At 38.7% G+C, this 26,421-nt stretch overlaps 1 protein-coding gene across 4 annotated transcripts in view; it reads right to left on the minus strand.

The window, feature by feature from the left end:
- DENND4C (DENN/MADD domain containing 4C) overlaps positions 1–26,300 on the minus strand; it is a 78,841-nt gene extending 52,541 nt beyond the window's left edge. For all 4 annotated transcript variants that reach the window (XM_010564466.1, XM_010564465.1, XM_010564463.1 and 1 more), the window contains exons 1-2: positions 26,139–26,300; positions 1,058–1,385 (exon numbers count right to left, since the gene is read on the minus strand). In XM_010564466.1, coding sequence (XP_010562768.1) covers positions 1,058–1,368 — 311 coding nt within the window. In that variant the 5' untranslated portion in view covers positions 1,369–1,385; positions 26,139–26,300. The remainder of the gene's footprint in view (positions 1–1,057; positions 1,386–26,138) is intronic.
- Between the last annotated feature and the right edge of the window lie 121 nt (positions 26,301–26,421).

Here is a 26,421-nt window from a genome sequence, read left to right on the forward strand (position 1 = left end):
TTTTTATCCTTACCCCCCCCCCCCCCCCCCCCCCCCGCTCCATTTTGTCTTTGTCATTACAACCCCGGTAATGCTACAATGTCCTTACCCAAACCAGAGAAGTAGAAGTGCTATATAGAGCAATTTAGACAATACTGTAGTGCTGCATGAGTTATTACAGATTCAGCATTACCTCAATATGCTAGTGGCACAGACTATAATACCTCCTCAAGATAAGATAACACCTCAAGATCTTGGGGGATTTTGTGATCTTGGTCCTGAATACTAACATTAAACTCAGTATCCTGTAAGTAACAAAACTGGTTCAGAGCTTCCCTGCCAGGTTGCCCCCTGCATTTATTAAGCACTGAACTTAAAGCATTGACTATATCTAAGGTTTTCAAACACAGTATTAACAACTGTTACGCCTCAGACATCAAAAAGCATGGTTTTTGAAATACAAGTGTGATTAGAGTTACCAAGAGACTACATAATCCAGTGTTTGCAGCCAATCATTTCAGAACTTGTAAGCAACCTCACAAACACTCTGATCTGACAGTAAGGTACGCTGCAAGATTCTAGGCGGGTGGATCATTTTAAGACCTTTGTTTCAGTGCCCTACCATTTTTAAGTGGTATCTTTTACCTTAAGCATTGCAGTGAATTCCACAAAGTGATAATTTTTGTCTTCTGAAATCATCACTTTCAGAGTAAGCATGTCATATTTTGGATTTGCACTATACCATTTCTGTATATTAATTTTGTACTATTCTCTCGCCATTCATAAAACTGCAGCAGAGAACTTCCATTTCTCATATTTTATTTGTTCCATCTCTCTATATATCATATCTTTTTAAGTAAAACATTATCATTCATTTTAAAAAGACAAGTTCACTGAAGACTGACACTTTTTTCAACTTATTTCAGAAAGAAAATACTATACAGACACACACAATAAGCAATATAGATTCAAAGACAATATGCTTTCAAAAGTTTTCTCACATCTCTTCATCATCATCTATGAAGAGTAAGATTTGATCATTTTTGGAGGAGGAACTGAACTGTCATAGAAATCTCACCCGATGTCAGTAAGAGGTGGTTTGTCCCGGCCTCTCTTGTAGCAAAGAAAAAGTTCAGGACTCTTTAGACTTCCATAGTTTAAGTTGGCTTGAAGGGCTGTAGGGGTGGCTTCAACACAGGTATATCCCTCTGGGACAGTTTCACCAGCTGATTTAATTATCACAGCAATATCAGTAATTGGAGCCTTTGGACCAGTTGACTTTGTTTCATGTCGGCTTATTTCTTGGTCCAGGAGGGTTGCAGTATCTGTATCAGTGAGCCCTGCCACTACAAAATAGTCAGCCACTCGTGGACCTTTGTCTTCTATCATGGTTATGTCAGTACTTCCTGGGGAAAATAAAAAGAGAGAAATCAAACACTCTGCTTTCAAGCTAAACCCCTTCCCTCAACAAGTATGAGGATTTAAAACCTTTAAAGAAATTTTTGCAAATAAAAAATAGACCTCCTATATAGAGATTTCATGAAAATTCTAGGGAAACTCCAAAACAAACTTTGATTTCTGCGGCTCAAAAAGGTAGTATTGTCAGTAATTGGATTTCAGTTCTAGCACCGTAACAGTCATGTTTTAGCACAAGGAAGTTTAAGTGAGAAATAAGAACTCAGAGCTCCTAACACAGCAGCTACACAGAAAATTGCTTGGCATTAGCTATCAGACCACTGAAGCTCTTCACAGGCTATAAATTAATGCACTAAAAGCATCTGTATTTTTCTGCCATTGCTTAGTGAGTAATTTGACTGCAGAATTGTGCTGTGTTTTGGGGGTTTTTTTTTGAGAGAGAACAATTCGAAGTACAGGCTCACTAGTTTATCTTCTGCACATTTCATCCATTTTGTTTCATAATCAAGACCTAACAGTGCAGTCTTGAGACATTCGGCTGGCAACTGTAACATCTGGAAGTCGTTCACAAAAATCACACATCCAAACCCACATTTCATCAGCTGATCAGGCAGTACACATCACTGCTTCGCTGCACATTCCAGATCTGGAAAGAGTTGTTCTTCCAACACCAGCGATGTTCACTAAGTATATGATTTTAAAGCTGTGAAACCCAAGGTTCTGTTAAGAACAAAACTAGCTGACAGACTATGCTCAAATATCACGAGTACAATTTCAAGTACGTGATCTCATGAAATACCAATCTTTTTAAAAGTTTAGTGATATTTAAACATTAGTTGCAAAGCAATAAACCTAAATACTGTTATACTGCTTCAGGGAGCTAGGGACCACCTTCTTTTAGATCCCTGTGTTTCCATCACCAGATTTCTGGGGATCCCATCTAGAAAGCTAACCAAGAATGGAAGTCTGGTTCCCATCTTTGAAAACAAGACTGCTACAATTGCAAAGGTCCCACCTACCAAGGAGTAGTGATCCATGGGTATTACCAAATAGTAAGTGCACCAAAATTGAAAAGTTTCTTGCATGTAGAATGTCCTAGTCTGATAACTGCAGAAATATTGGCCTCTGCTAACAGAAAGGTGGTTTGGCAGAGACAGTATAATCCTGTTCCCTGCAACCTAGTTTCTCCTCCTGTTCTTAGCCTGCTCTTTCTTACTGAAATGATACTGAAAAGGTATTTTCCATCTTCACACTTCACAAAAACTTCTAAAACTTGTCATCAAAAGCGTTCTGAGTACTCAGCTGAAGGAAAAATCAGTTATTCATGCTACATGCTTACTAAGAAATCTTAGCATAACTTTATGCAACTTAGGTGCCAACCACTATATTGCAAGGCTCTGCAGCATGAGATGAAAGTAGGGAGGGGAGGGGAGGTAACTTCATGCAAATTTGTAGTACCTCTACACTCCAACTAACTCAATTTTTATTTTCTAACACTGAAATGACAACTTTTCAAATCCTTTCAAACCTGAAAGAAGAGTGCCTATACCCTTTAAAAGACTATTCTCTTCTGCAATATTTTTCCACAATGCTTTTCACAACATCACTTCAGGGTTCTCTAAACACTTTCGCTAACAGCTCTTGTAGGGCAATCCATAAACAGAGATCCTGGGAAGAGACAGAGAAGTGTTTGGCTCCCCTGAAAAGGCAAAGCCATGGGACAGCTACTCGCATGACTGAGCTTTCAGGCCTAAAATATATGGATACCATATCAACAGGAACAATAAAAGATTTATTCAATTTGTCAGGTGTTTGGTGCCTAGGTCTCCTGAAGAGTAACAAAATTACTCCAAAGCAGTAGCTACTTGTGAAGCTTCTGAATCACTGTCAGCTACAGAACTTGCAGCAGTTTACCCTTCTTGCTGTCATAAAAAACATGAAATTGGTCATAAAGCCCTTTACAGATAAGCAAGTCAACATGAAATGCAGGAGTAATGGCTTCAACTTAATCTCATATAAATTGGTGCTTCCGTTAAAAGGTCCCTCCTCATACTGCCACTGCTCATTCCCACCTTCACTTTTGTCCAGAACTATAGTTTGTGCAACCATGTAGTGAACTAGAACAAGGAATTGCTCTGGCTGAACGCTAACCTGGCAGAGCCTGTTGAGTGTTCAGCCAGAGCAGTTCTCCAATGATTCACTGTGTCAGCATAAAAGCAGCAGCAGTACACCCCTTTCAGCAGCAGCACTTACTTGGACTGGATTAATCATAAAATTGTTAAGTCTAAGCTGTTTCAGTTTGCCTTGTAGATGCTTGGACTTGTTCACAGATTTATAAAAATAAATTAATAAATAAACAAATAAACAAACCTCTCCCTGCTCCCCTTAAAGGAAAGGAAAGTCCTGAGCCAGAACATCATGTAATCTGGAAAGTGCTGTTTGCACTTCACATACATGAAACCAAATTACTGGAACAAGCTGCTGAAAACAGCAAAACGGTTGGCATCATATAGATGTTTCCTTTAAAAAACAAAACCTTTGTTAAATGATCCAGCCTTTTATTACCTGCTACATGTTCACACAGCTCAAAATCATGTTCTCTCAACGTAACATTAAAATCGTTGCCCACATTTAGTTTTAGCACACTGAGCAGGAAATAAAACAGTAACAATAACAGCATACAATGTCAGAAACCTCACAACAGTTTGTACTTTTAATCACAGCTGTAGTTCCTGGAATTCCACTAATGTTATCCTTGAATGTGTTTTAAAGTGAAAATTTAGGTTTCCTGGGTAAACGGAGGGAAAAAAAATTAAAGAGACCTGAAAACTTGAATAGTAAGATTTTGAAGGTTAGAATACAAAAGAAGAGAATCCATTCCCCAATTTTTACAAGTAGGGATCAATAAAACTGTAGCAATTGGTTGCTATGGAGCATACACTTATATCTATGATTATATATTTTTCTCTTAGCCATGGCTATGTTTTATTTCACAGAAACCCTGTAATATGTGGCAGGCAAAAGTCAGAGTCACCAGACAATTCAGCTGAGAAACCTGGCACACAAGCCTCCTATGTCAGCACAACGTTTAGCGAGTTTTTCAAAATGTTCCGAGCCTCTCAAAACAGTTCCCTTCCTTTTCCACAAGGATAAGAGAAGTAAGGTTTCAACTAAGCAGTACAACTCAGCTCTTCAAGAATTTATTCTCCAATTTCAGAAAGATTTAAAGCAACATGATCTCTCAAAAGAGACCTTAAAGTAATAGCTCTTAATTAAGCCATGGTTATCTTCTTTAATGCAATAGCTTTATAAATACAAATAGACACTAAACTATAAATTTGCGGATAGACACCAAAACACATGGAAACAGCAAATTCAGTTAGTCCAAGGATACTCTGCCTTCTGAACTGCAGGAAAAAAATAAACATATGATTTGTGGAGGAACAAGATGAATCCACTGCCATTTTCCACTATTTTGTGATACCTCACACAGGAATAAGTATGCACACCGCTGCTCTTGGTGGGAACAACAAGAAAAGGGAACAAACATTCTTCTAAGAGACCTTCTATTGTAAGTTTTATCATGGCAAGTTTTCCCCACCATAATTTCAAGAGATACCCTCCTCTGTCAGTTTCCTATGAGGAGGTTTCTGTACTTCACAAGACTAATAGGAAAACTCAGCATTGGGATTTTTATTGTTAACACCCCATTCCCTTGCAGGACAAAACCCAAATACAAAAAATTTCTAAAAATAAAAACTGTCACCTTGGTGTTAGATGATGAAAATGCAGGATATATTGAAAAAAAACCCAACATACAAGTCTCATGAAAGATTTTTTTTTTTTTAAGTCTACAAAGATACTTCAGTTACAGTCAAACTGAAAACAAAAATTGGGAATTCTGTTTTAAGAACATGAGCAATACTCTTTGAGGAATTACAAACCTCCAAGCCCATATAGATCCATAAGGACTATGGAGAAATTACTTAAGTGAAGTTAGTTTTCCCGTTCACTCATAGGTCACAATAGGAAAGTTTGCTATGAGCAGTTTAGGACCAAAATTATTTTTTAAATTAAAAAAAAAAGAAAAGAAGTCTTCAGAATAAAAGATGTACTTTTAAAATCCCCATGCTTTTCTAAAAGGAATTCCCACTAGAAGCAATTAGCTTTGTAGATGAAAAACAAAACCAGCCTGCACAGGCAACACTTAAACACACTTAGTACGACTAGTCTAAGTCAAGAGATCTATTTAGCAAAAATACGCAGGAGCAATCGAAACAAATTCTTTTCACTGCTAAGTGCCAGAAATACAGCAAAGTATTCTCCTCTCCCACAGTCCATTTAAGGTTGACCTCTCTAAAAAGACAACAGCCTTTCTCACAACCAAAATATAATTTTACAATTCTTCCATAATGTTCTATCAAAAATACAGCAACTCAACTATTAGTTTCCTATTAGGCCATAGCCCTTTCTTAAGGAGAGATTTTATAGTGAAAGTGCCTTGGGGAAAAGGTTTCCATTCTAAAGATCTCTTCTATGAATTTTGAACAATTATTAAAAAAATACGTTATTAGAAATCACTTCAGTTTATTGGCTGCTGTCTAAAACACCAGTTAGATTTTTCTTTCAATATAGCTAGACTGCTATTTCCTCTATTTACAGTTAGCTGAACCACAACAAAGAGTTGTTCTTGCAAAGATACAAAAATCTGTGAGCAAGTTACAAACAGGTACAACGAAGTAAAAATGACAATGTAAATAAGTATTGTATTTGTATTTTATTTCATAGCTATGTTGCTTTTATAACAGTTACAAGCTTTTAAATTCCAAAATGGCAATCACTAATTTAAAGTTCTCAGTCTTCATTTACAGAGATTGCCACAGCTGAGAACTCCTATTCTTTAGATATAAAAAAGTCTTCTCCTGCATTACCTGCAAAACACAGAAAAAGAAGTCTTCTCTAACACATACTCATTTGTGGAAATCTGCTTCAGCTACCTGTCATACTCTGAGTAATAGCAAATATTTATCTTAACATTGTTAGATCCACAACTCTTTCCCCAAGACTCCTCCATTTAAATTCATTAATGACATCATTTGCTTTACCACTGCACCAGTTGTTTGTAGTGAAAATAACATTTGCTTAGAATTCACAATGTAAGTACGGTGAGCACTACTTCATTTCTCAAGGGTGGAATTACAGAAAAGTGCTTGTCTGCTCATCTAAAGTAAAGACATAGATGCAGCAAAAAGGAATACCAGCACAATTAGTATGCTAAAACTTTAATATCCTAGGAATTTTCATTTATTTTCTAATACTACTAAATGTTAGAAAGTTGCTAGGAGAAAACATGCATGATGTGCAATTTTTTTTTGTCTTTTTAGAAAGTCAGAGAGTATGATTTCAGCCTTTCATTTCAGTGTTTTAGTTGAAGATAGTATTCACTGAAAGAAAAATCTGGTCTGAAAATAGCATCTGAGATGCAAGATCCATTAACCTTGTCAAATGTTTAGGCCACCTCCTTCATTTCTGAAAAAGGCTCTTGGAAAGGACACTAGGAAGATGATCTGGCAGGCAGTGTGTATAGTCTTAAAAGTTTTCAAGTATTTCAGAAAGCATTTTAAACACACTTTGGACATCAGCATAACTAATTTGCCAAATAATGTTGTGCAGAGCAGATATAGCACCAAGTCAGAAACCACAAGCAACATAGCCATTTAAGTCTAACACGCTATTCCAACTACAGTCCCCTTTCTGGCCTATCAACAGAACTTTTGCAGCCATCTTTTTTTCTGGACCAAACTGCCATCACTATACAACGCTGTCCCAATACCACATGGGCCTACCATGTTGAATCAAAGAAACTGGGGCACTTCTGAACCAACCTCTAAGGCACAGTTTAGACCTCCTCAAAAAATAGTAGTGGAGAAAATAAAAGATTGTCCTCCACTTTCCAGGAACTGTCATCCTAGTAGAGACAAAAGACCATTTTCACAGAAGAGCTTTTAATTAAAGTCTTTCATTCCTAAAAAGTCATGGCATAATTTATGCTATCTCCCTTTGAACCTGTGATAGAATTCTAGACTTGCATAATTTTAAGTACAGGCCTGTCCTAATCTTAAAACTATGTCTAGTGTTGAATTATCCTCTAAAATTAGATTGGAAAGCCAGCCTAAGTCTAGAAACAAATGGTACAGGTAAATGCAGTTTTTCGCAAGGGGACTTGAAAAAAACATAAAACCTGCATACAGCAGCAACCAAGGGAAAGGGTTTGTCACAAATGCCAATCTGATAATTTACATACAAATGCCATACTTACACCTGACACTACTAAGGAGAAGGTATTCTTGGAAACCTGTGTGTACATGCTAACTCCAGAGGAAGAATAACCACCCACAGAATGGGTTCAGAGGTAGTTGTTTTTAAGGCTTATGTGCAGGCAAATCCTTGAGTAATTGCTTGTTCCTTTCAACTTCTGGAAAGAAGAGGTACAAGTACTGGTATCTCAATGTACACAAAGAATAAAATAAATTTATGTCAAGAGTGTGTGTGGATATCAAAGGTTTTTTCGTTTCACTCCTAACTGGAGTGCTGATCTTACCTCTTTGCAAGAAAAAATCAGCATAAAGCTAAGGAGGCCAACTAGCATAACTTTACCCAGTAAAGTCTTAAAAGCATCTTTTTTCCTCATCACTGAGCACTCTACTACCTGCAAAGAAAACTCACTACATACTATACACAAATTGAATGTAAAAAGTTCTTCTCAAGTTTTTTTTACACAGCAAAAGTCTATGAAATAGACTTGAACTTTGTTTACAAAAATCTCACTAGTTTCAAAATTCTGCTCTAAGCAAGTGTCCACTAGAAAGAAATGAAATCAGATCACTAAAAGCCTAACATCAGAGAGATGGCAGTCAGTTTTATAGACAAAACACAACCTCCCTGCAACTGAAGAAACGTACACTCCAGTAAGTAGCAGTGAAGTAATTGTATTATCTTATACAATGCTCACTTGAAATAGCAGATGGCCTTTTAACAAGACTTTATAAGAAAGACCAACTCTTTCTTACAATCAGTGACCTTTTCCTTCACTACCCACATGAAGATTCAGAACTGAGATATTCTTGACCCGGAATCACAAATAAAGCTGTAAAAAGCTTTTTTAGCCTATTTTCAATATAATCATAGTCCAGAAATCTATTTAACTGAAAATACTGGTTAACTGATGGTCAAAGAACGGAAATTATAAAGGTATTTTTGCAAGTGATTAATGGCTAACACAGAACTTTGCTATTTATTCAACTCACTTGCATCTTCCTCCAGATACTGACAGTGCCCAAAAACTACATGTGGAAACTACTACTTACAAAGTACTTGGTGTGTGACGCCTACAGCATGCATACACAGATGATTGAAGAACTTAGACAAGATGGGATACTTTCCTCATAACTGAAAATGTTTTTGTAACCAGACTGCATAGGAAATAAGTTTTATTCCAGACTGAAGAATAACTTCAGCAGTTCCTGTGCACTGTGGCTGAAACATCTATTTTGTAAACAGCCTGCACAGTTAGGATTTTTAAGCAAGGTAGATGTCAAATACAACTCAGGACTGGTACACAAATGCTTAGTTTTGCAAGTGAATTATACTTGGCTATTGGCAGTAAAGGAATTAAAAGAAAAATGTATATGCGTTCTGCTCTGAAATTTATTCCTAAAATAAACTGGCCTAAAGATAGGGGAAGACACTGGATTTGCTAAACTAATTTAAAAGACAAAGACTCTACTGGATGGATACGAGACAGCATGTCAGGAGGTCATCTGCAACACTTAGAAAATTTACTGGCTACAGTCTGAGTAAGAGAGAAGTATTACTATGTTTTTCAACCACTGCACTAGGCAAAACTTCACAGACAACACAAGGACTACCACAGGCACCTCAATCCCCAGTACTGAACTTATAAGCTATGTGACCAAGTCTTTATACATACAACTTCTGTATTATTTCCAATGAACTAATGAGAAGAGAGAAAGGGTAGGCAAAGTTTGTCTACCTTCTGAAAATTCAGAAAGAAACATTCCTTGCTGTGGTAGAGAAGGGAGAGATCTGATTCTTTATTCACACAGACCATTCTTTTATCTTCTGCTGAGATTAAATAACTTTATTGGTGAAAGGACAGAAAGAACAATTTGTTTCCCCTTTGTACAAAAGAATCTTCACTGATGCTTGTTATATCTTAATTTTATACCACAGCAACCAGTGCAGAATGTCTTTCAATGAGTGACTTTGGAAATGTCCCCAATTCACATTAAAAGCATTACCTAACAAGCACACATGCTAGATAGTTAAAAGGTAACCAGCAAGACAGCATACTTCTTCAGGTAAAGCAGTATCAGCTACTCCTTAAAACTGAAAATGGAAAGAAAATAAAACAAATTTGTCAATGCCTTTAAAGACATGTTTGAAGAAGCTAAATCACTGTCATACACAGCAAAGAGATACAGCTAGGTTGCATTAAGCCTTCAGCTTGCCCCCCTTCTTTCTGCACACATTTCAAATACCAGAATCACAGAAGGGTTTGGGTTGGAAGAGACTTTTAAAGATCATCTAGTCCAACCCCCCTGCCATGGGTAGGGCCATCTTCCACTAAATCAGGTTGCTCAAAGCCCTGTCCCACCTGGCCTTGAACACTTTCAGGGATGGGACACCCACAACTTCCCTGGGCAACCTGTCCCACTGCCCCACCACCTTCATCATAATGTCTTCCTTATTTATGTCCAATCTAAACCTACCCTCTTTCAGTTTAAAACTGTTGCCCCTTATCCTGTCACTACAGGCCTTGGTAAAAAAATCTTTACACAGTATTTTGCAACAGTGTGAAGATAATGGCAAAGTTGGTGTGAAGAAACTGATGACACTGATTAAAAAAACCATTTTTTTTCAGAAACTGGTTATCTTAAATCAGAACAATAAAGTTTAGTCACTTGGGACAGGAGAAGGTAGAACCTGAAGGCCTCAACTTAGCAAGTTTGACCAGCAGTGAGGATCTGGACACTCAAGTTTTGTCTCTAGTACTGTTTGTAAAACCCAAATCTAAATACAAATGCTAAATGATTGAAACTACTGTTGGATATAATGGTAAGTACTAATACTAAGAATACTGTTTTTTCAAACTTCACATTCGTGGAAATGCATCAACAACAGTGCTTTCTTTGGCTTTTTTTTTTTTTTAACTATTTCCTAGTTGTATTCCATACCAACAGAAAGAACACAGTGAAGGTGGTTCTCAATGTTAACTGTATTCAATACATCAGAATGATTGCTTTTGTTCTAATTGTCTCAAATTTTGTCTTTGTTTAACTGGATTTCAAGACATGGAAGCTTTGAAAAGCTTTGAACACTTTGAAAAGCAATGAGCAATGCAATCCATGCAATCATGGACTATACTTGGCAACTGAAACTTTAGACTGTTCTTTTTAAACACAAAATACAGATACGATTCTAGCACACATACATACCGACACAGGCTTAAATGTAAGGAGCATACACAGTCACCAATGTTACCATTTAATAACCAGAACATACTGGAGTACACACACAGGGTTCCCAAAGAGCTTGCACTCCACTTGCTTGTCCATTCTAGCATATCTTCACTATTAATTACTCACAGCAGTCTGCCTGTCTGTACCACAGTAACTTTTAAGCAACCCCATTTCTACTCAGTTAAATGTGCAACTCCAGTTTATGCATTTCAGTTCAGTGCATGCGGGACAACAGAAATCAGACCTTGCATATGCATCACAGATGAATTAAAATTATTACAGAATGGAACATTATAAACTAGACTATTCAACAATGTTAAACAAGTTCAGATGAACCAAGGAGGTTGTCAAACACTTAAGATGTCATTAGCAACACATAGGGAAGTTACACGGATGTGTCTATATATGAGTTCTACAAAGCACATTTTACTATGTGTAAGAATGTACTATGAATGCATACATACACATATATATACACACACCACAACAAAAGACAAGGTAAGGCAATATTACTTCAAGCATACCATTAGCACTGAACAACATTAAAACAGAAATAAAAGTAGTCCACAGATTATTAGTCACAGTCAGTCAGTAACAAGAGGAAAAGAATCCCTAGACACACGTTTAAAGGCTTTCTTTTTCAGAATGCATATCACATTGTCATAAATTATGACATGAAATAACAGTTACAGTCACTTGACTAAATCACAGAAGTATTAGAAAAACTAGAGTTGCAAAAATAACTTTGCAGACACGCAATGCCCACCTTCTACCTGTCTTAACACAACCAGCTGTGGAACAAGAATGGCTGGATGTCACCCACGCCTGGGTCTGAACATGCACCTATGCAAATACAGGGCCATTCCTTCATAGCAGTTTTCAAGCAAACATTTGAGAATGTAATGGTTGCACAACTGAAACAGGTTACAAGCTACAAGCTGATTATCGTGAAGAAGTCTGTAACATTGTGAAAAATAAGGACCAGGTGAAAGATAAAAGGCTTGCCAATTACACTTAATGAAGTATTCCTATAGGATGGCTTTTATCAGTTAGTTGAACTTCATCCAGAAAACAAGTTGCATCAAGGTCCAGTACTGCAAATAATCTAAACTGGCTTTTTGTGTCCTATAGCTAAATTGTTGCAAATTTGCACATACTCAAAGAAAAATACATTGACTCTGTACTAGCTGTTTGTGTACCAGATCATTTTCTGACAGCACCTGAACACAAAAATCACGCATAAAATGAATGTAATCAGCTTGGTGGGAAAGTTTCCTAAAGCCTTCCAAACAGATCAGGGCACTACAGTAGGAAAGGAGAAGAAATATCTCATCAAATCACCTCAGGTAAGAAACTCCTACAGAAGCAAAGGCACCAAGCCTAGAAACAATCTGATGAAACAGTTGCTTTCTTTTTCCCCCCATTTATATGAAAAACAGTTTTCAGAGCACCAGAGTTCTGCAAACTACGAATGTTTTGAGAACAAAATCACTTCTGCTTTAAGCTCCTGAAATATCAAACACAGCTCTACAGTTAATGCTGAAAAACAAACCGTATTTTATAAATTGAGTAAATAAAAAAAAAAATCTCAACATCACATTAGCAGTCATACTTAAAAATCAAAGACCAAGGGCTAAAACACCACAGATGGGAAATGAAAAGATCTTTTTCACAATTTTAACTATAACTTCTATGATGGCTAAAGACATCCATAATTCTTTAAAACTTGACTAAGACAGATACTTGGTATCTCTCTTTGGGGATGTGTAACTGACATTTTCATGAGAGCCACTAACAAATACATTATTGATATAATGGGAAACAGGTGTCTGTATTCTTCCAACTTAAGTTTTCCTTTTCAATTTCAAACTGTAGGCTTTCAAACAATGCAATAGTGTGCTTCATATGAAGAAGGGGTGGTGAGGAAATGAACTGACTTTTGCAAATCCAGTATCATAATAAGTGATAATTACATAGCAATAATTCTCTGGTTTTGTAAGGCATATACAGTTTGCCACTTCAGCATCAATTTTGTTACTGACAAGTCTTACAGCTTTTCAGACCTGTTTTAGAAACAAATGGAGAACATTTTAAAATAATTTTTGCCCTTAAACAAAATATATTATTATTCTCCATTACCCTGAATTTTCCTTGCATTTTCTATGTTTTCCTGTCCTGCATGTGATGCCTTGGATTGCTGGAGCAAAAATTATCAAAGGAAGGGAGGAAACTAGTAACAAATTTACAGCTTTATATTTAATAAATTACAATTATTCAAAGAAGACACAAAAGCAAACTACTAACAATTTAAGATTTTGTCTTAGGAAGCAGAACTGTGCTTTTAGTCTGATTTTTTTCTGATTCTCAGCAAAACCAGTTACCATTGCTACAAAACAGTGGGGCAATGATGTTATGATATAAATGCCTGTATCAAACATAAAGCTTTCAGAAGCAAAGTTTTGTGACAGCAATTTGAACAGCTACTTACAAATTCTAAATGACTGAAAATATCACTAGGTTAATGGGCCCTGTAATCCAGGATGCTCAGGAGTATGAAAATGCCCCTCAGAAAAATTCTAAGTGAAGAAAAAAAGAAAAAGAGAAAGAAAAAAAAAGAGAAAAAACCCAACTCTAGGCTATCCAGACTATCTCTGCCATGTTCACCAGTTCAAGTATTCCTTTTGTAGAGTAATTTCAAGTTGTTCAATGGTATAAAAATTGGAGTGGTTACAGACATCTGAGGCCAAAAAATAAATTCTGAAGTGACCTCCAGAGTCTTGAGGAGAAGCAGCTGGAATCAATGAATGCAAGTTTGGTACCAGTAAATTAAGTTCTATTGCCAAGGACAGAAAACAGAAATGGAAAAGATGTGAGATGGGAAGAATGATAATCAGCAAGCAGTCCAGCTATACTCATTTATTAAGCCAGTTTAATCTTGTTTTATCAGTGTTGTACCCAGATTGTTTTTTCACATAACACAAGATGGCAACTACTCCAGATGCTGCAAACAAAACAGTCCAAGAAAGAAAAATTAAAATAATAATAATAATAATAGTTCTCAGAGCAAGGGAAGTACTTTATAAAATGCACTTACTGCCCCAGTTGCAAGCTTTAAAGGTTAGCCATGCTCAGTATTATGTAATGAGTGAAACATCTGCAGCCCTGGAAACACTCTTTGTTAGAGAACTCTTTCTGTAATTGGAAACTCTGTTGGAACAGAACCAAATATAGTAGCCTGAAACAAAAATAAAACAGTGAAGAAAAAGTCAGGAGACAATAGTCTAGTGGTTAAGTGCCTTCTGGGAGCCCAACTCTCCTAGATTGCTTTTTGTAGTTTTTTTGGTGCCCATTCTTGGTTGGGGTAAGGCCAGACTATGTTTTGGTTTTGAGAGGTCCAAGGAGAGAAGAAAAGATGTTCTGTTTCAAATCCACCTAAGAGGTTATTCAAAGTAAGCTGAAAGAGTTTGAGACATTCTCTTTCTTGTTGCTCTCTCTACAAAGCATTGCAATAGTTAAGTATTAGCTTTGAAATTATTTTGCCAGAATCCCCAGGGACAGAGATGTGCCAGATCACACAATCATGCTTTGATTTCATTTTTCTTAGCTGCCTACAATACAATCGGCCATATGCCACTTGAAAATGTCTCCTAAGGGCTCCACAAATCCTGAGTGGAAAACACATTCACTGGTTTTGAGGAACATGATTTTACTCATTTTTATCTTTCAGGAAAAAAAACCACTGCAGGACAACATCTTTCTTCTCTGTAGGTCTCTCCATTGACAGCTTTATCACATCAAACACAGGCTACTCTATCAACACTTTCGGAGCCTCACAGCCTATCCCCACCCCACTGAACACCTTTCCTGGCTATCAAGAGGATGACTCCCATTTCTGGTTGTCCTACGACACCAGCCTCAAATCACTTGGTTTCATGTCAGCATTTTCATTCCTTCTCGGCTGTTTTTCAAGCTTGGCAGGAGCTTATTAACACTTCAGAAGTCTGTCTTTTAATCCTCTTGCCAGCTCCTCATTAAGAAACTCTCTTTTGCCAAGATGGCTTAAAAAACTCCAAACCACACGCTTGACAGCGGTTAGAATATTCATGCTTTTGGTCTTATGCTGTGGCAGTGAGAATCTTACAGGAAGAACTGTCTTTTTGCTCTTTATGCTGCACCAGGCATACCACGATCTTGATTTGCAGCACATTTTTGCAGTGAGGGTTTGCGTTAGCACATCTGCAGCAAATGCAGAACGAGTGTAGGCTAACCCATAGGGGCTCCAAGTAGCCTCTCTACACCACTCACTCTGCAGGTCACCTCGCAATGAAGTTACCACAAACATAAATCATGTGTAATAAGCTTAAGCTTAAGCAGGAGTATGGTTCCTGAAAATTTATGCCCTCGACTTTCCTAAGGGTTTTCTGTATTGTCAAATGTTTTAGCAAAACTTTCTAAAGACAAGCTCTTTGCTTAGGATCTAAACCCTAGATAAAGGCTAATAGAGAAATGGATCATAGCAATCTAAGAAAGTGCAGTAACTATCAATGATTGCCTCCCATGTCTCTTCTAATTTATTTTAAGGAATATTCACAAGAGGACCCATGCGACCACACTCCAGTCCAGTCACAACTCCAAAAGCCAGGACAAAATGGACCAAAGCCACCTAAAGGATAGCAAAGCTATCTCAACATTTAAAGTACAGAAATCAAAAAGCATTCACAAATAAAAGTCATCAAGTGGACTGTGTATCTGCGAAAGCATACAGGTAAAGTGATTCAAACTCTTCATTATGACTACAACTCTTGCTCCAGAATAAACATTAAAATATTGCTTAAGTTTGTACTGACAAAGTTAATTTTTATCCACAGACAAGAAAATGTTGTCATTCTGTGGAAATCTAACTTATATATTCTTGTTTCTTTTCTGTTAAAATTTTCAATCACTTCTAAGACAACCAGAACATCTGATTTTTACACAGAAACTCATCACACAACCAAGAAATCTTTATTTCCTCTTGTGCTGGTTTTGGCTGTGATAGAGTTAATTTTCTTCACAGTAGCTGGTAGGAGTATATGTTTTGGATTTGTGCTGGCAACAGTGTTCATAATTCAGGGATGTTTTTGTTACTGCTGAGCAGTGCTTACACAGATTCAACCCTGTCTTGTATCTCAGCCCACCAGTTTTCTCATTTTTACTCCTCTGATTCTCTCCCCATCCCACTGGGGGGAAGGGAGCAAGCAGCTGCATGGGGCTCAGCTGCAGGCTTGGGTTAAGCCATGACAGCTCTGAATCTGCAGTAAGTGTAAAGAAACTATGTCTGCATCCCTTAAAAGCCCTTGGTTATCAACATTTGCTTCCTGCTGTGCTCACTTGTATTCCTGAATATACATATTCAGGAGAACTGAGTATCTGCATCCATCTAAGCCTGTATTTCAGTCTTCTGAATGTACGTCAAATATGAGATCATTACAATATTAAAATCATGTGTACTATATGAACTTCTGAAGAAAGTAATCACAAAAGATAACATACTAGAAAGGTACTACTTACACAGACAAATGTATCAATAAATACTTTCCCCCAACACTAAAAAAAGCTGTCAAAGGATAGCAAGCCTGAGATTCTCTGTCATGAAGCCTTATCACTCACCAGATGGCAAGTAAATGTGAAGTCTGACATTACACATACTTTGATCCTTCTCCTAATACTATCACCTAACACTCAAAATATCTATACTGTATTACTCAACACACTGGTGGAGTTCTCAGACAAAACTCTTACAGGAAACTTGATTTTCTGGGATGAACTATACGATTTTAAACAGTAAAAGAAATGCTTAAGCCAGATCATTGCCCAGAGCATATGTGCTTACTTAAAATAAAAAAAGAGAGAAGGGAAGAAAGGTTATCTTTTGTAAAATTTCAGCCAATATTACTAGCAGCCTCCAACACACTTGCCTAAAAATCTGGAGAAATATCCCTTCAGAGAGCCTAAAACTTAGCTATGGTAGGATTCTGTCATGGTTTAACCCCAGCCAGCAGCTAAGCACCATGTAGCTGCTTGCTCATCCCCCCTCCCCCTCCTCAGTGGGATAGGGGAGGGAATTGGGGGAAAAAAAAAAGTAAAATGCATGGGTTGAGTTAATAGGACAGAAAGGAATAAGATAATAACAACAATAATAAAATGACAATAATAGTAATAAAAGAATTGTAATACAGAAAACAAATCATGCACAGTGCAATTGCTCACCACTCGCCAAATGATGTCCAGTTAGTTCCTGAGCAGCGATCTGCCCCCCAGGCCAACTCCCCCATTTCTATACTGGACATGGTGTCACACGGTATGGAGTACCCCTTTGGCCAGTTTGGTCAGCTGCCCTGGCTGTGTGCCCTCCCAACTTCTTGTGCCCCTCCAGCCTTCTTGCCGGCTGGGCATGGGAAGCTGAAAAATCCTTGACTTAGTCTAAACACTACTTAGCAACAACTGAAAACATCAGTGTGTTATGAACATTTTTCTCATACTGAACCTAAAACATAACACTATACCATCTACTAGAAAGAAAATTAACTCTATCCCAGCTGAAACCAGGACAGATTCTGAAAGCAAATTTAAGTATTCAGTCATATTTTCTCTTGTGCAAAGAGAAAGCAATGCAAAAAGCAATGTTGATTTACTGTTTCATATTGTTCTGCCCTTCATGTTATTGTTATTACCCTTTTATTATTTGCAACATGCGTTTCTGTCATAATTTAACACACACACTTGTCCTTCTATTTAAAATACTCTTCATGCATGTTTTTATGTATTTATTGATACAAATATTTTGATATATAATGTTTTTATTCATTTAGTAATATCAGTAGAAATGAAAAATCTGGTTTCCTAAAGCAGGCTATGACTTTTGTGGATATAATTCACAACTGTTAGCATTTCTATTTCTAATTTAACTGTCTAGGAACAGATTAATTCAATTTTCCTTATAGGGCTGATCTCAGCTTTTTCCAAACTGTTTGGAAATTCAGACATCCTTTCCCAAGATTTGTTCCCATACATCTTACACAACAACACAGTCCCATCTCTCTACTCAATGCTCAGTCTCTGTGGCAAGCACAAAACATTTGAGACCCCTACGTTAATTTTTCTGCACAGGGTAGAGTGGAATTCACAATTTCTTCCTTTGCAAAAAAAAAAAAAAAAAAAAAAAAAATGCCAACCCTCACAATCTGCTCCCAAGTATACAGTAGTGGAACATCCTCATTCTCCTCTACTGATACTGCTCCACTGCGATCTTTTAACATATTACTGGCTCTGGGAAGAGGCAGGTGAGACCACAGTTACATAGTCAGAGGATTTATCTGAGAGGTGGGCTACCAGCATTTCAGCCCCTGCTCAAAAGAAAGGGCATTACACAGCCCTCTACCATACAGTTTTAAATCGTTACTTTTTTTTTTCTTCATCCTCTGTCATTTTTTAACAGGTCTAGGGCAGCATCAATACTCCATACAGACAAAAAGAGTAGGGATACAAATGGAGTGATATAAGATAGTTTTGCACTTACCAACCTGGACAACTCAAATGCAAAGTATTTCAATGCAGATGTTCAATCCAGCAAGCATACCAGTTAAGGATAAGATTTTTAAAAAGGTGCAAGAGACAATTACACACTTGAGGCTCAAAGCAGTTTCCCTTCTCAGATTTGTGCATCATCTGGCTATTAATACAGCTAGGAAAACAGTTTAAAATTAGAGGAGTGACTTATTTAATAGGATTTTTTTTCCCTAGCAGAATCAGTTAGATCAAAGAGACTAAGAAGGAGAGGCTTTGAGATTAACAGTGCATACACTGTACATCTGAATCTCACAGAACGAAGATGAAAAAGCTGTAAATGTCTTTGTGCAAGATTTGTTCTGTTTTTTTTTAAATAAACTGAAATGTCACATTAGTCATTACATTCACGGTGAATGAGTCATCATAACCCAAAGGAACTTAAGGCTTTCACATGTAATTATCTTACAAGAAGATGCCTACAAAACAAAAGAAGTTCAAAGCAGAAATGCAACAAAGTATATACATCAGAGTTTGAAATGACACTGCCTTTTTAAGAAAGCATGGGTCACATACTGTGCCTTTTTTCAAAGGCAAACTTTCTACATGTTCTACCCAATCTTGAACAACATACTCCTTCTTTTATTATGCATAAAGTAGGTTTGGTTTATTTCTAGAACTTTACCAGCACAGCCAGGAGTGCACAAAAGAATGCTGCTCTTCAGAGACATACAGGTATTCTGGCATACGCCACTATGTAAATACACCACCACCAGCAAAAGCAATTTTTTATTTGCAAAGTCTATTCTATTTATGACTCGTGATTTTCTTATACCAGTACAACTGCAAGTTTTCCTACATAGTTTATTAGTATTGGAAAACTTTAGTGATACACTTATACTTTATCCAGGTAACAAAACATAAACAGTCTTATACAGGGAGAATTACTACTTAAAGCCTGAGGCATAACTAAAAAAAAAAAAAAAAAAAGCTAAGTAAGGATGCATCCCCAAGGTTATGCAAGAATTTAAGGTCAGAAGAAACTCAAGTCTTTCACTGATGATTCTAACTGCAAGAATTCATTTTGAGTCAAGTAAACATTGTACAGGAGACATGTAGACTTGATTTTTTCTGGTTTCATCACAGCTTTGAGAAAACAGTAACATGTTTATGCAGTTAGAAAGTTTCCTCTTTTATGTCCTGCTTACCCTTTAATAGTCAGAACTGAAAACAAACCTGGATGTGACCAATAAGAGGCATACTGCTCCCATTCATTAACAAACCACATCCATACATCACAGTGGTTCATGACTTAGACTATAAGAAAATGGCTTGTACTCTTCCTCCTCCTGCCAAATCCAAATTTTACTCGTAGATATTTGTGAGACCTATTCAGAAAACTAAACTTAACCTCACATGGTTAGCTTTCCCAGGTTCCTTCTATAGGAAGTGGAAGAGAAGCTTCAAATGATAACTGAGAGCACCTAAAGTCAGGCTTTCATTGGGAATTCCCCCTAAAAAGTAAGTGGTGGATAACAGGGGAAGAAGGGAGCTGAGAAAGATGGGTCTCCCCAGGCTAAACTTAGCTTCTGTCAATATCCCTCTTCAGTCACATCTTTGGTGGTTTCAGAAGCTTAACAGGTACAAGACACACATTTTACATACAACAAACATTTCTCAGGCTATCCACCTCCTTGAAAGTATTTCCTCTGGCAAACACACAGCTTATTTTTTACGATTTGTTTTAAGGCAACCTGCAAAAAATATTGCCTATGCCTTCAACAAAAAACAAACCTCGGTGTACTTAAGTTCATATTACCTTCAAACACAACAATTTTCTGCCACTTACATCTAGATACCCAGCAGTTTACATTCTCATTATGGTCGGCTCATTCATTACTTAAAATGTTACTGGGAAAACTCAAGTGTCAAGAAAACAATGAAAGCATAGGTACAAAAGACTCCCTCGTCTAGGCGAGCTGCTTCTGTTACTTCCAAGGGTTGTTGGCTGATTAACTGTTGAGAACTGGCCACACCGGTTTTCATATTTTGCAATAGACCCATTCAATGGTTACAGTAACCAGGTGAATAACCTGTTGCTGTGACACAGCAGTTTATCTTATTTTTCCTTTCTATAACTTTCTCTTAGACCAAGATAGATATCCTGCAGAAGCTTCAGGGCTTAACTATATAGCTATAGCTGCCTTGATTTCTTGCTTTTCCTGAAATACTAAGTGCTTGAACTTCTTTTTCTTCATGTGCTGCTCCTAGGTAGCTGCTCTCTAGTTGTGGTTCTCTTTCTCCCAACTTAGGCCCCACTTTTATCCCTTCTTAAAGCAGAAAGATATAGTTTACACATTATATAGACATGGCTGCAGGATATCTTACTCACAAGACATCTACCTACATCAGGTTTCTTATCTGGGTGAGAGTATAGTTTCTTCCCCAGAGAATAACAAAGAAGGCTGGAGCCCTGTTATGTGACACCAGGAATAGCAACACTGGGTTGCCCAACAGGGGTAAGGAAAAAAAAAAAAAAAATAAAAAAAAAAGTCTTGCTTTCACTAGCCACACAATGCCTCAACATGAAAGACTTGCAAAGGGGAAGAGGAGCACTGAAGAATGCATCAGTGGTTAGACTTCACTTTAAGCTTTACTGATCAAAGGCTGTAATTAATTAATTATAAAGGCAAAATCTATCACTGAAATGTGTAGGTTCAGAGAAAAAGCAAAAACATGGGGCTTTTTGCCAGTCTGGTGAAAAATGGCTAAGTTTTGTAGTAGAGCTGCAACCCATTCACCACTGGAAAACACTTTCATTTCAACAGGAAGAAAGCTTCTACTACTTTGGAGACTTGTAATTGTAAACTTAGCTTTTGCTGCCAGAACTGAACAACTTAATTTGCAAGTCAATCCCTGATTTACACTATTTTTAACATCTTTTAGACAGAAAAACACAGGCTCTTGGTTGATGCTTGAAAAGCATCAAGTCTCTTTAGAGAGGTTTTTGAGAGTAAAGGAAAGGAACTGAAGTGTCACAAAATGTGAAGATGAAAGCAGAATAAGGCAAAACTGGCTAACTGCACTTAACTGAAACAAAGCAAATGGGATGTTTAATGACATGCAAGCCAACCTTTTAGGCAAGAAGTCATGGGTACATTTTTACTGTTCCCTGCATCAACAGTCTTGAGTTTGCTGCTCTTCAAAAAAAAAAAAAGTTAGAACAAAGAGTCACATGCATAAACAGAGAACATCATTATAATCTTTGCTATTCTGAAAACTGTTTTCAAGTTTCCTTCTGCCAAAGCAAACAGTAAGCATCAGGACCACATTTATAGCCTTGGAGAGCCTGTAAGCAGAAAGAAAGGACTAGAGTGAGGTATAAACCAAGATAAAACTTTCTGCTCTATTCCAGCTTGGAATGCATAGCACAATGTAACTGTATTCCTGAAACGTTAGCATAAATAAGTCTGTATGCGTACATTTTGTGACAGATGCTGTCACAAGAATAACTGAACACGAAACCACCACACTCTACCAGAACCTATGTTGTAGTCCAGAAACAGTCTTGAACTAACTCACTTTGCTTCTAACAATCATTTGCAGAGTTGTGAGCCTTTATCTCCACAAATCTGCAAAAAGAAAGCACTCTCATTATCATGGGGGTGGAGTATTTCCAATAACACTACTTTTTCATCCAGTGGGAAAGAATTTCTGCATAACTGAGGGCAACAATTTTGGCAGAGGGATGATTTTTGTAGCAAGACAGAAGCTCAAAAGTAGATAAAAAAATCCAAAGACTTCAGTTTATAGTCTGAAGCCCTACAGGAGGACAGCAGGTCTCATGCTGCACAGTACAGCAAACTGATTCTCATTTTACAGATTTGAATAAGCGGTAATGGACAACTATCTGGCAAGTCACATGGGAAGCCATTTAATAACTATGACTATGATTGCCACGAACTATTTTAGAGGTCACCTACACCAAGATCTTCTGTATCTTGAATATTACTCAAGAAAGCAGCATGTTGAAGGTCGGTAATCCATACCTTGGCATGACTAGCAAGCACAGGAAAAAAAAGGTTCTACCACATTGATTTCTACAGTGCAAGCTACCTTTAAACAAAAAGATGCCACATTTAGAGGCTACAGGTGCTTTTTGTTGTTATTTCAGACAGAAAGCGAAGTCAGTCAGAAAAGGAGACACTGCTACATGAAAGCAGTAAGAAGACCACCAAACATGCTAGTCTTTACACATACTGCTCTATGCCTATGGCTGCCATTAAAATTTATCTGAAAGCTTAACAAATAAGACATCTGATCTTACATAACAGTCGAAAGACTATCTTATCTTCCTCTTACAGCTTTGGCAATACACCTTACCTACCTCATTCTGCCGAAACTTTTTTCCTACTGTATTTTTAAACAAACCCAAACACATGCATCAAGGCTAACACTGGAACTTATTTGTCCTTAAAGCATATCAAGGTTGAATTCCAAATTAAATTCTCTGCTGGTCAAAGGCAGACTTAAGAAAGAACGAAGCTTAAAAAGATACCATTTCAAGCACTACATTTCAACAATATGTAGCACTGCTACTCCAAATGAGAATTCATACATGTTGAGTAAGAGGGATGTTATCCATACCACCATTTGGATATGCCAAATTTGCTTAAGTTAGATGGTTTTCACTCAAAACAATACAAAAGTTGATCGGAAAGAAATCCCCCCCACAATCTTCAAGTAAGAAAACAAACATGTAAGACATGGTCCAAGAAGTTCTCATTACGTTTACTTTGGGCTATAATAGAGAGCCCAACCTTAACCTAAGAAGGAACAGCCAAATGTAACATTATACTTTGTCGTGGTTTAACTCCAGCCAGCAACTAAGCACCACACAGCCAATCGCTCACTCCCCCCCACCCAGTGGGATGGGGGAAAGAATCGGGGGAAAAAAAAAGTAAAACTCATGGGTTGAGATAAGAATAGTTTAACAGGACAGAAACGAAGAAAATAATAATAATAATGATAATAACAACAATAATAAAATGACAGCAACAATAATAATAATAGAAATGGAATATACAAAACAAGTGATGCACAATACAATTGCTCACCACTCACCGACCAATGCCCAGTCAGTTCCTGAGCAGCAATCCGCCCCCAAGGCCAGGTCCCTCCAGTTTATATACTGGACATTACATCACATCATACAGAATATCCCTTTGGCCAGTTTGGGTCAGCTGCCCTGGCTGTGTCCCCTCCCAATTTCTTGTGCCCCTCCAGCCTTCTTGCCGGCCAGGCATGAGAAGCTGAAAAATCCTTGACTTAGTATAAACACTACTTGCAACAACTGAAAACATCAGTGTGTTACCAACATTTTTCTCATCCTAAATCCAAAACATGACTATACCAGCTACTAGAAAGAAAATTAACAATATCCCAGACAGAATCAGGACATAGTTATCCATAAGTATTTAAGAAAATGCCCACCTTAATTTATAAGAATTCTTTCTTAATCCATTTTTTGAGAATTTAGGAATAATAAGTTTCTATGTGTGCTAGTACTCGTTTTAACACAGAAGTCCGAAGTCACGTAGGCAAGCCAATACTTACATTTCTGGTTTCTACTGAACTCTTTAATTGCACCACTCAAGACAGAATGCATTATTAGCATTTCATATCCACTGGAATTTTAAAAAGCAGCCTTTCAACCAATTATTTTAAAAAATTCTCAAAAAAGACTTAGAGTCACATTTATAATAAAGGCATTCTCAAGCTATCTAACAGGTTTGATTTTTTTTAGCTTGCGTCCTTTGTGCCAAGCATTTGAAATATATATGCTAGTCTGGTTAGTCACTTAAGTTTGGTCATAACTGCTTTTTACAAAAAAAAATACAAATAAAAATCCTTTCATTTTCCAAACAGGTATGAAGTAATTTGCAGTTTATCATTATTTTTTTCCCCAAGAACACAGAGAACGTTTACTGCCTTAACTTCTAACATGCTACCTTAAAAAGAGTGATGCAAAAACTTTTACTAACTTTGTCTTTAGTCTACACAAAAAAATAGCCAACAAAAGCAACTAAAAGCAAATAATTTTCTTTTTACTAACATGTCCACGTGCAGGCTAAGATTTAGCTTTCTTAAATATATCACAATAAGCCAAGAAAATACTACAGAAGTCACCAGAATTCACACTAACACAGCCTACAGAAAAAGAAGAAAGAAGATCAAACGTCCTGTTTGTTTACAAGCTAAGCCCTCACGCAGGTCTAAAAGTCTAGCCACAGGCATTAAGTTTGAAATCACACAAGTGTGTGTTTGCAGCATGCCGGATCTTAACAGCAAAAGAGAAAATTGCATTAAAAAGACTGGTATAGAACTGGCATTTAATTTAGATGTAAAGAATTTTGTTCAGTTTTTGCATCCTTTCTGAGATTGCAGCGCGAACAGTATGTTAAGTTGTGCTTGGACACTTCAGAAGATCAATCGTGTTTGGCATTAACAGCACAGTTAATCAGCTTACATCACATTTAAAGCTTGTGACAGCTTCTGTAAATATTTTTTCCCTGTTTGACATACGGAGGCCCCAGCATATCACCAGATCCTGTTGCTACACAGATTATCCAGTCATGCAGCAAAGACACATCAGATATCCCTGGATGATAGTGCAGGTTGATTAAAAGTTATGGCTCTAGTTTTTTCCTCTTTTTTTAAAATGTGCAGTACTAATCTTCAAGTTTTATAACATCCTACTGATCCAATCAGCTTCCGAAACGTAGCATGACTATTGCGAATGGTGCCTTTATCACCGGGTTGCGGGGCAGGGAGGGGAGGGACGACCCCTGCTATTCAAACATCCCTCCAACAGCCACGACGCCCTCGTCCGCCGTCTCCGTTTCGACACGGAGTAAGCCCCGACAGCCCAGAAGCGCTAAGGCTTCACTGCGGGCACAGCGCACTAAGCGCCCGGGGCGCTCGCCGCCGCCCGAGCACTGCCCAGGAGCTCGCCTCGCCTCGCCTCCGTCCCCCGCAAGGGTTAAATCCGCTGACGCCGCAGCCTAGGGGAGGAGCCGGGGCACAGAAAGGGAGAGAAAAATGGAGAAATCAAGGAGGGAGCTGCCCGGGGACTCACCTGCAGCGCCTGCCACCTGCGCCGCCCCTCTCCACAAGCGGCTGAAGGAAGCGGGGTGCCGCCCGGAGAGCCCAGCGCTCCCCGAGGAACGGCCGCGCCGGAACAGGAGCAGGGAATTTAACAACAATCACGATAATAACTAAAATTAAAAAAGCCCAGAAACCGCCTCCACCCTGCCGGCCCCGCGCGGTGCCGGGTAAGGGCCAGCCCCAGCGCGGAAGCTCTGCCGGGGCAGGGCAGGGCAGGGCAGGGCAGGAAGGAGCCCTTCCCGGGGACCGACTCGGCGCCAGGGGAACGCGCCGAGCGTCCTTCCCTCTCCGGCGAGGAGGGAGGTTTCCTCCCGAGGTGGGAGAGGGAAGGGGCCGGGGGGAGGAGAGGGGTCCCCCCCGCCGGAGTGCCGGCTTCGTGCCGCGCCCCGAGGAGGGGGCGGTGGAAGGCGGACGAGGCGCCAGGTCCAGCGCCCGCTCCCCGCCTGTCAGGCGCCCTCCCTGCCTCCCTTCCTTCCCGCGGCCGCTCACCTGCCGCCGGCTCGCCCCGCCGACAGCCGCCACCGGGCGCCCCTCGTCCGCCCCAAGGGTGGCGGCGCTCCCGGCCTGGAGCTTTTCTCCGCGCCCGCCGCCTCCTCAGGAGCCACCGGACCCGCCGCCGCTCCTGTCTGGGGACGACGCGGCCACCATGTTACTTTCTCCCCCGCAAACGCCTACAGGCGGGTCCAGGGCCCGCCCCGAAAGGAGGCGGTGGCGGGGCAGGCGAGCGGGCGCGCAGCGCGCCCGGAGTCGCTGCTGCGGCCTGGGGGCGCCC

The sequence above is a fragment of the Haliaeetus leucocephalus genome, unplaced genomic scaffold (genome assembly GCF_000737465.1).
Source record: "Haliaeetus leucocephalus isolate CR32 unplaced genomic scaffold, Haliaeetus_leucocephalus-4.0 Scaffold180, whole genome shotgun sequence".
Taxonomy (NCBI): Eukaryota; Metazoa; Chordata; class Aves; order Accipitriformes; family Accipitridae; genus Haliaeetus; species Haliaeetus leucocephalus.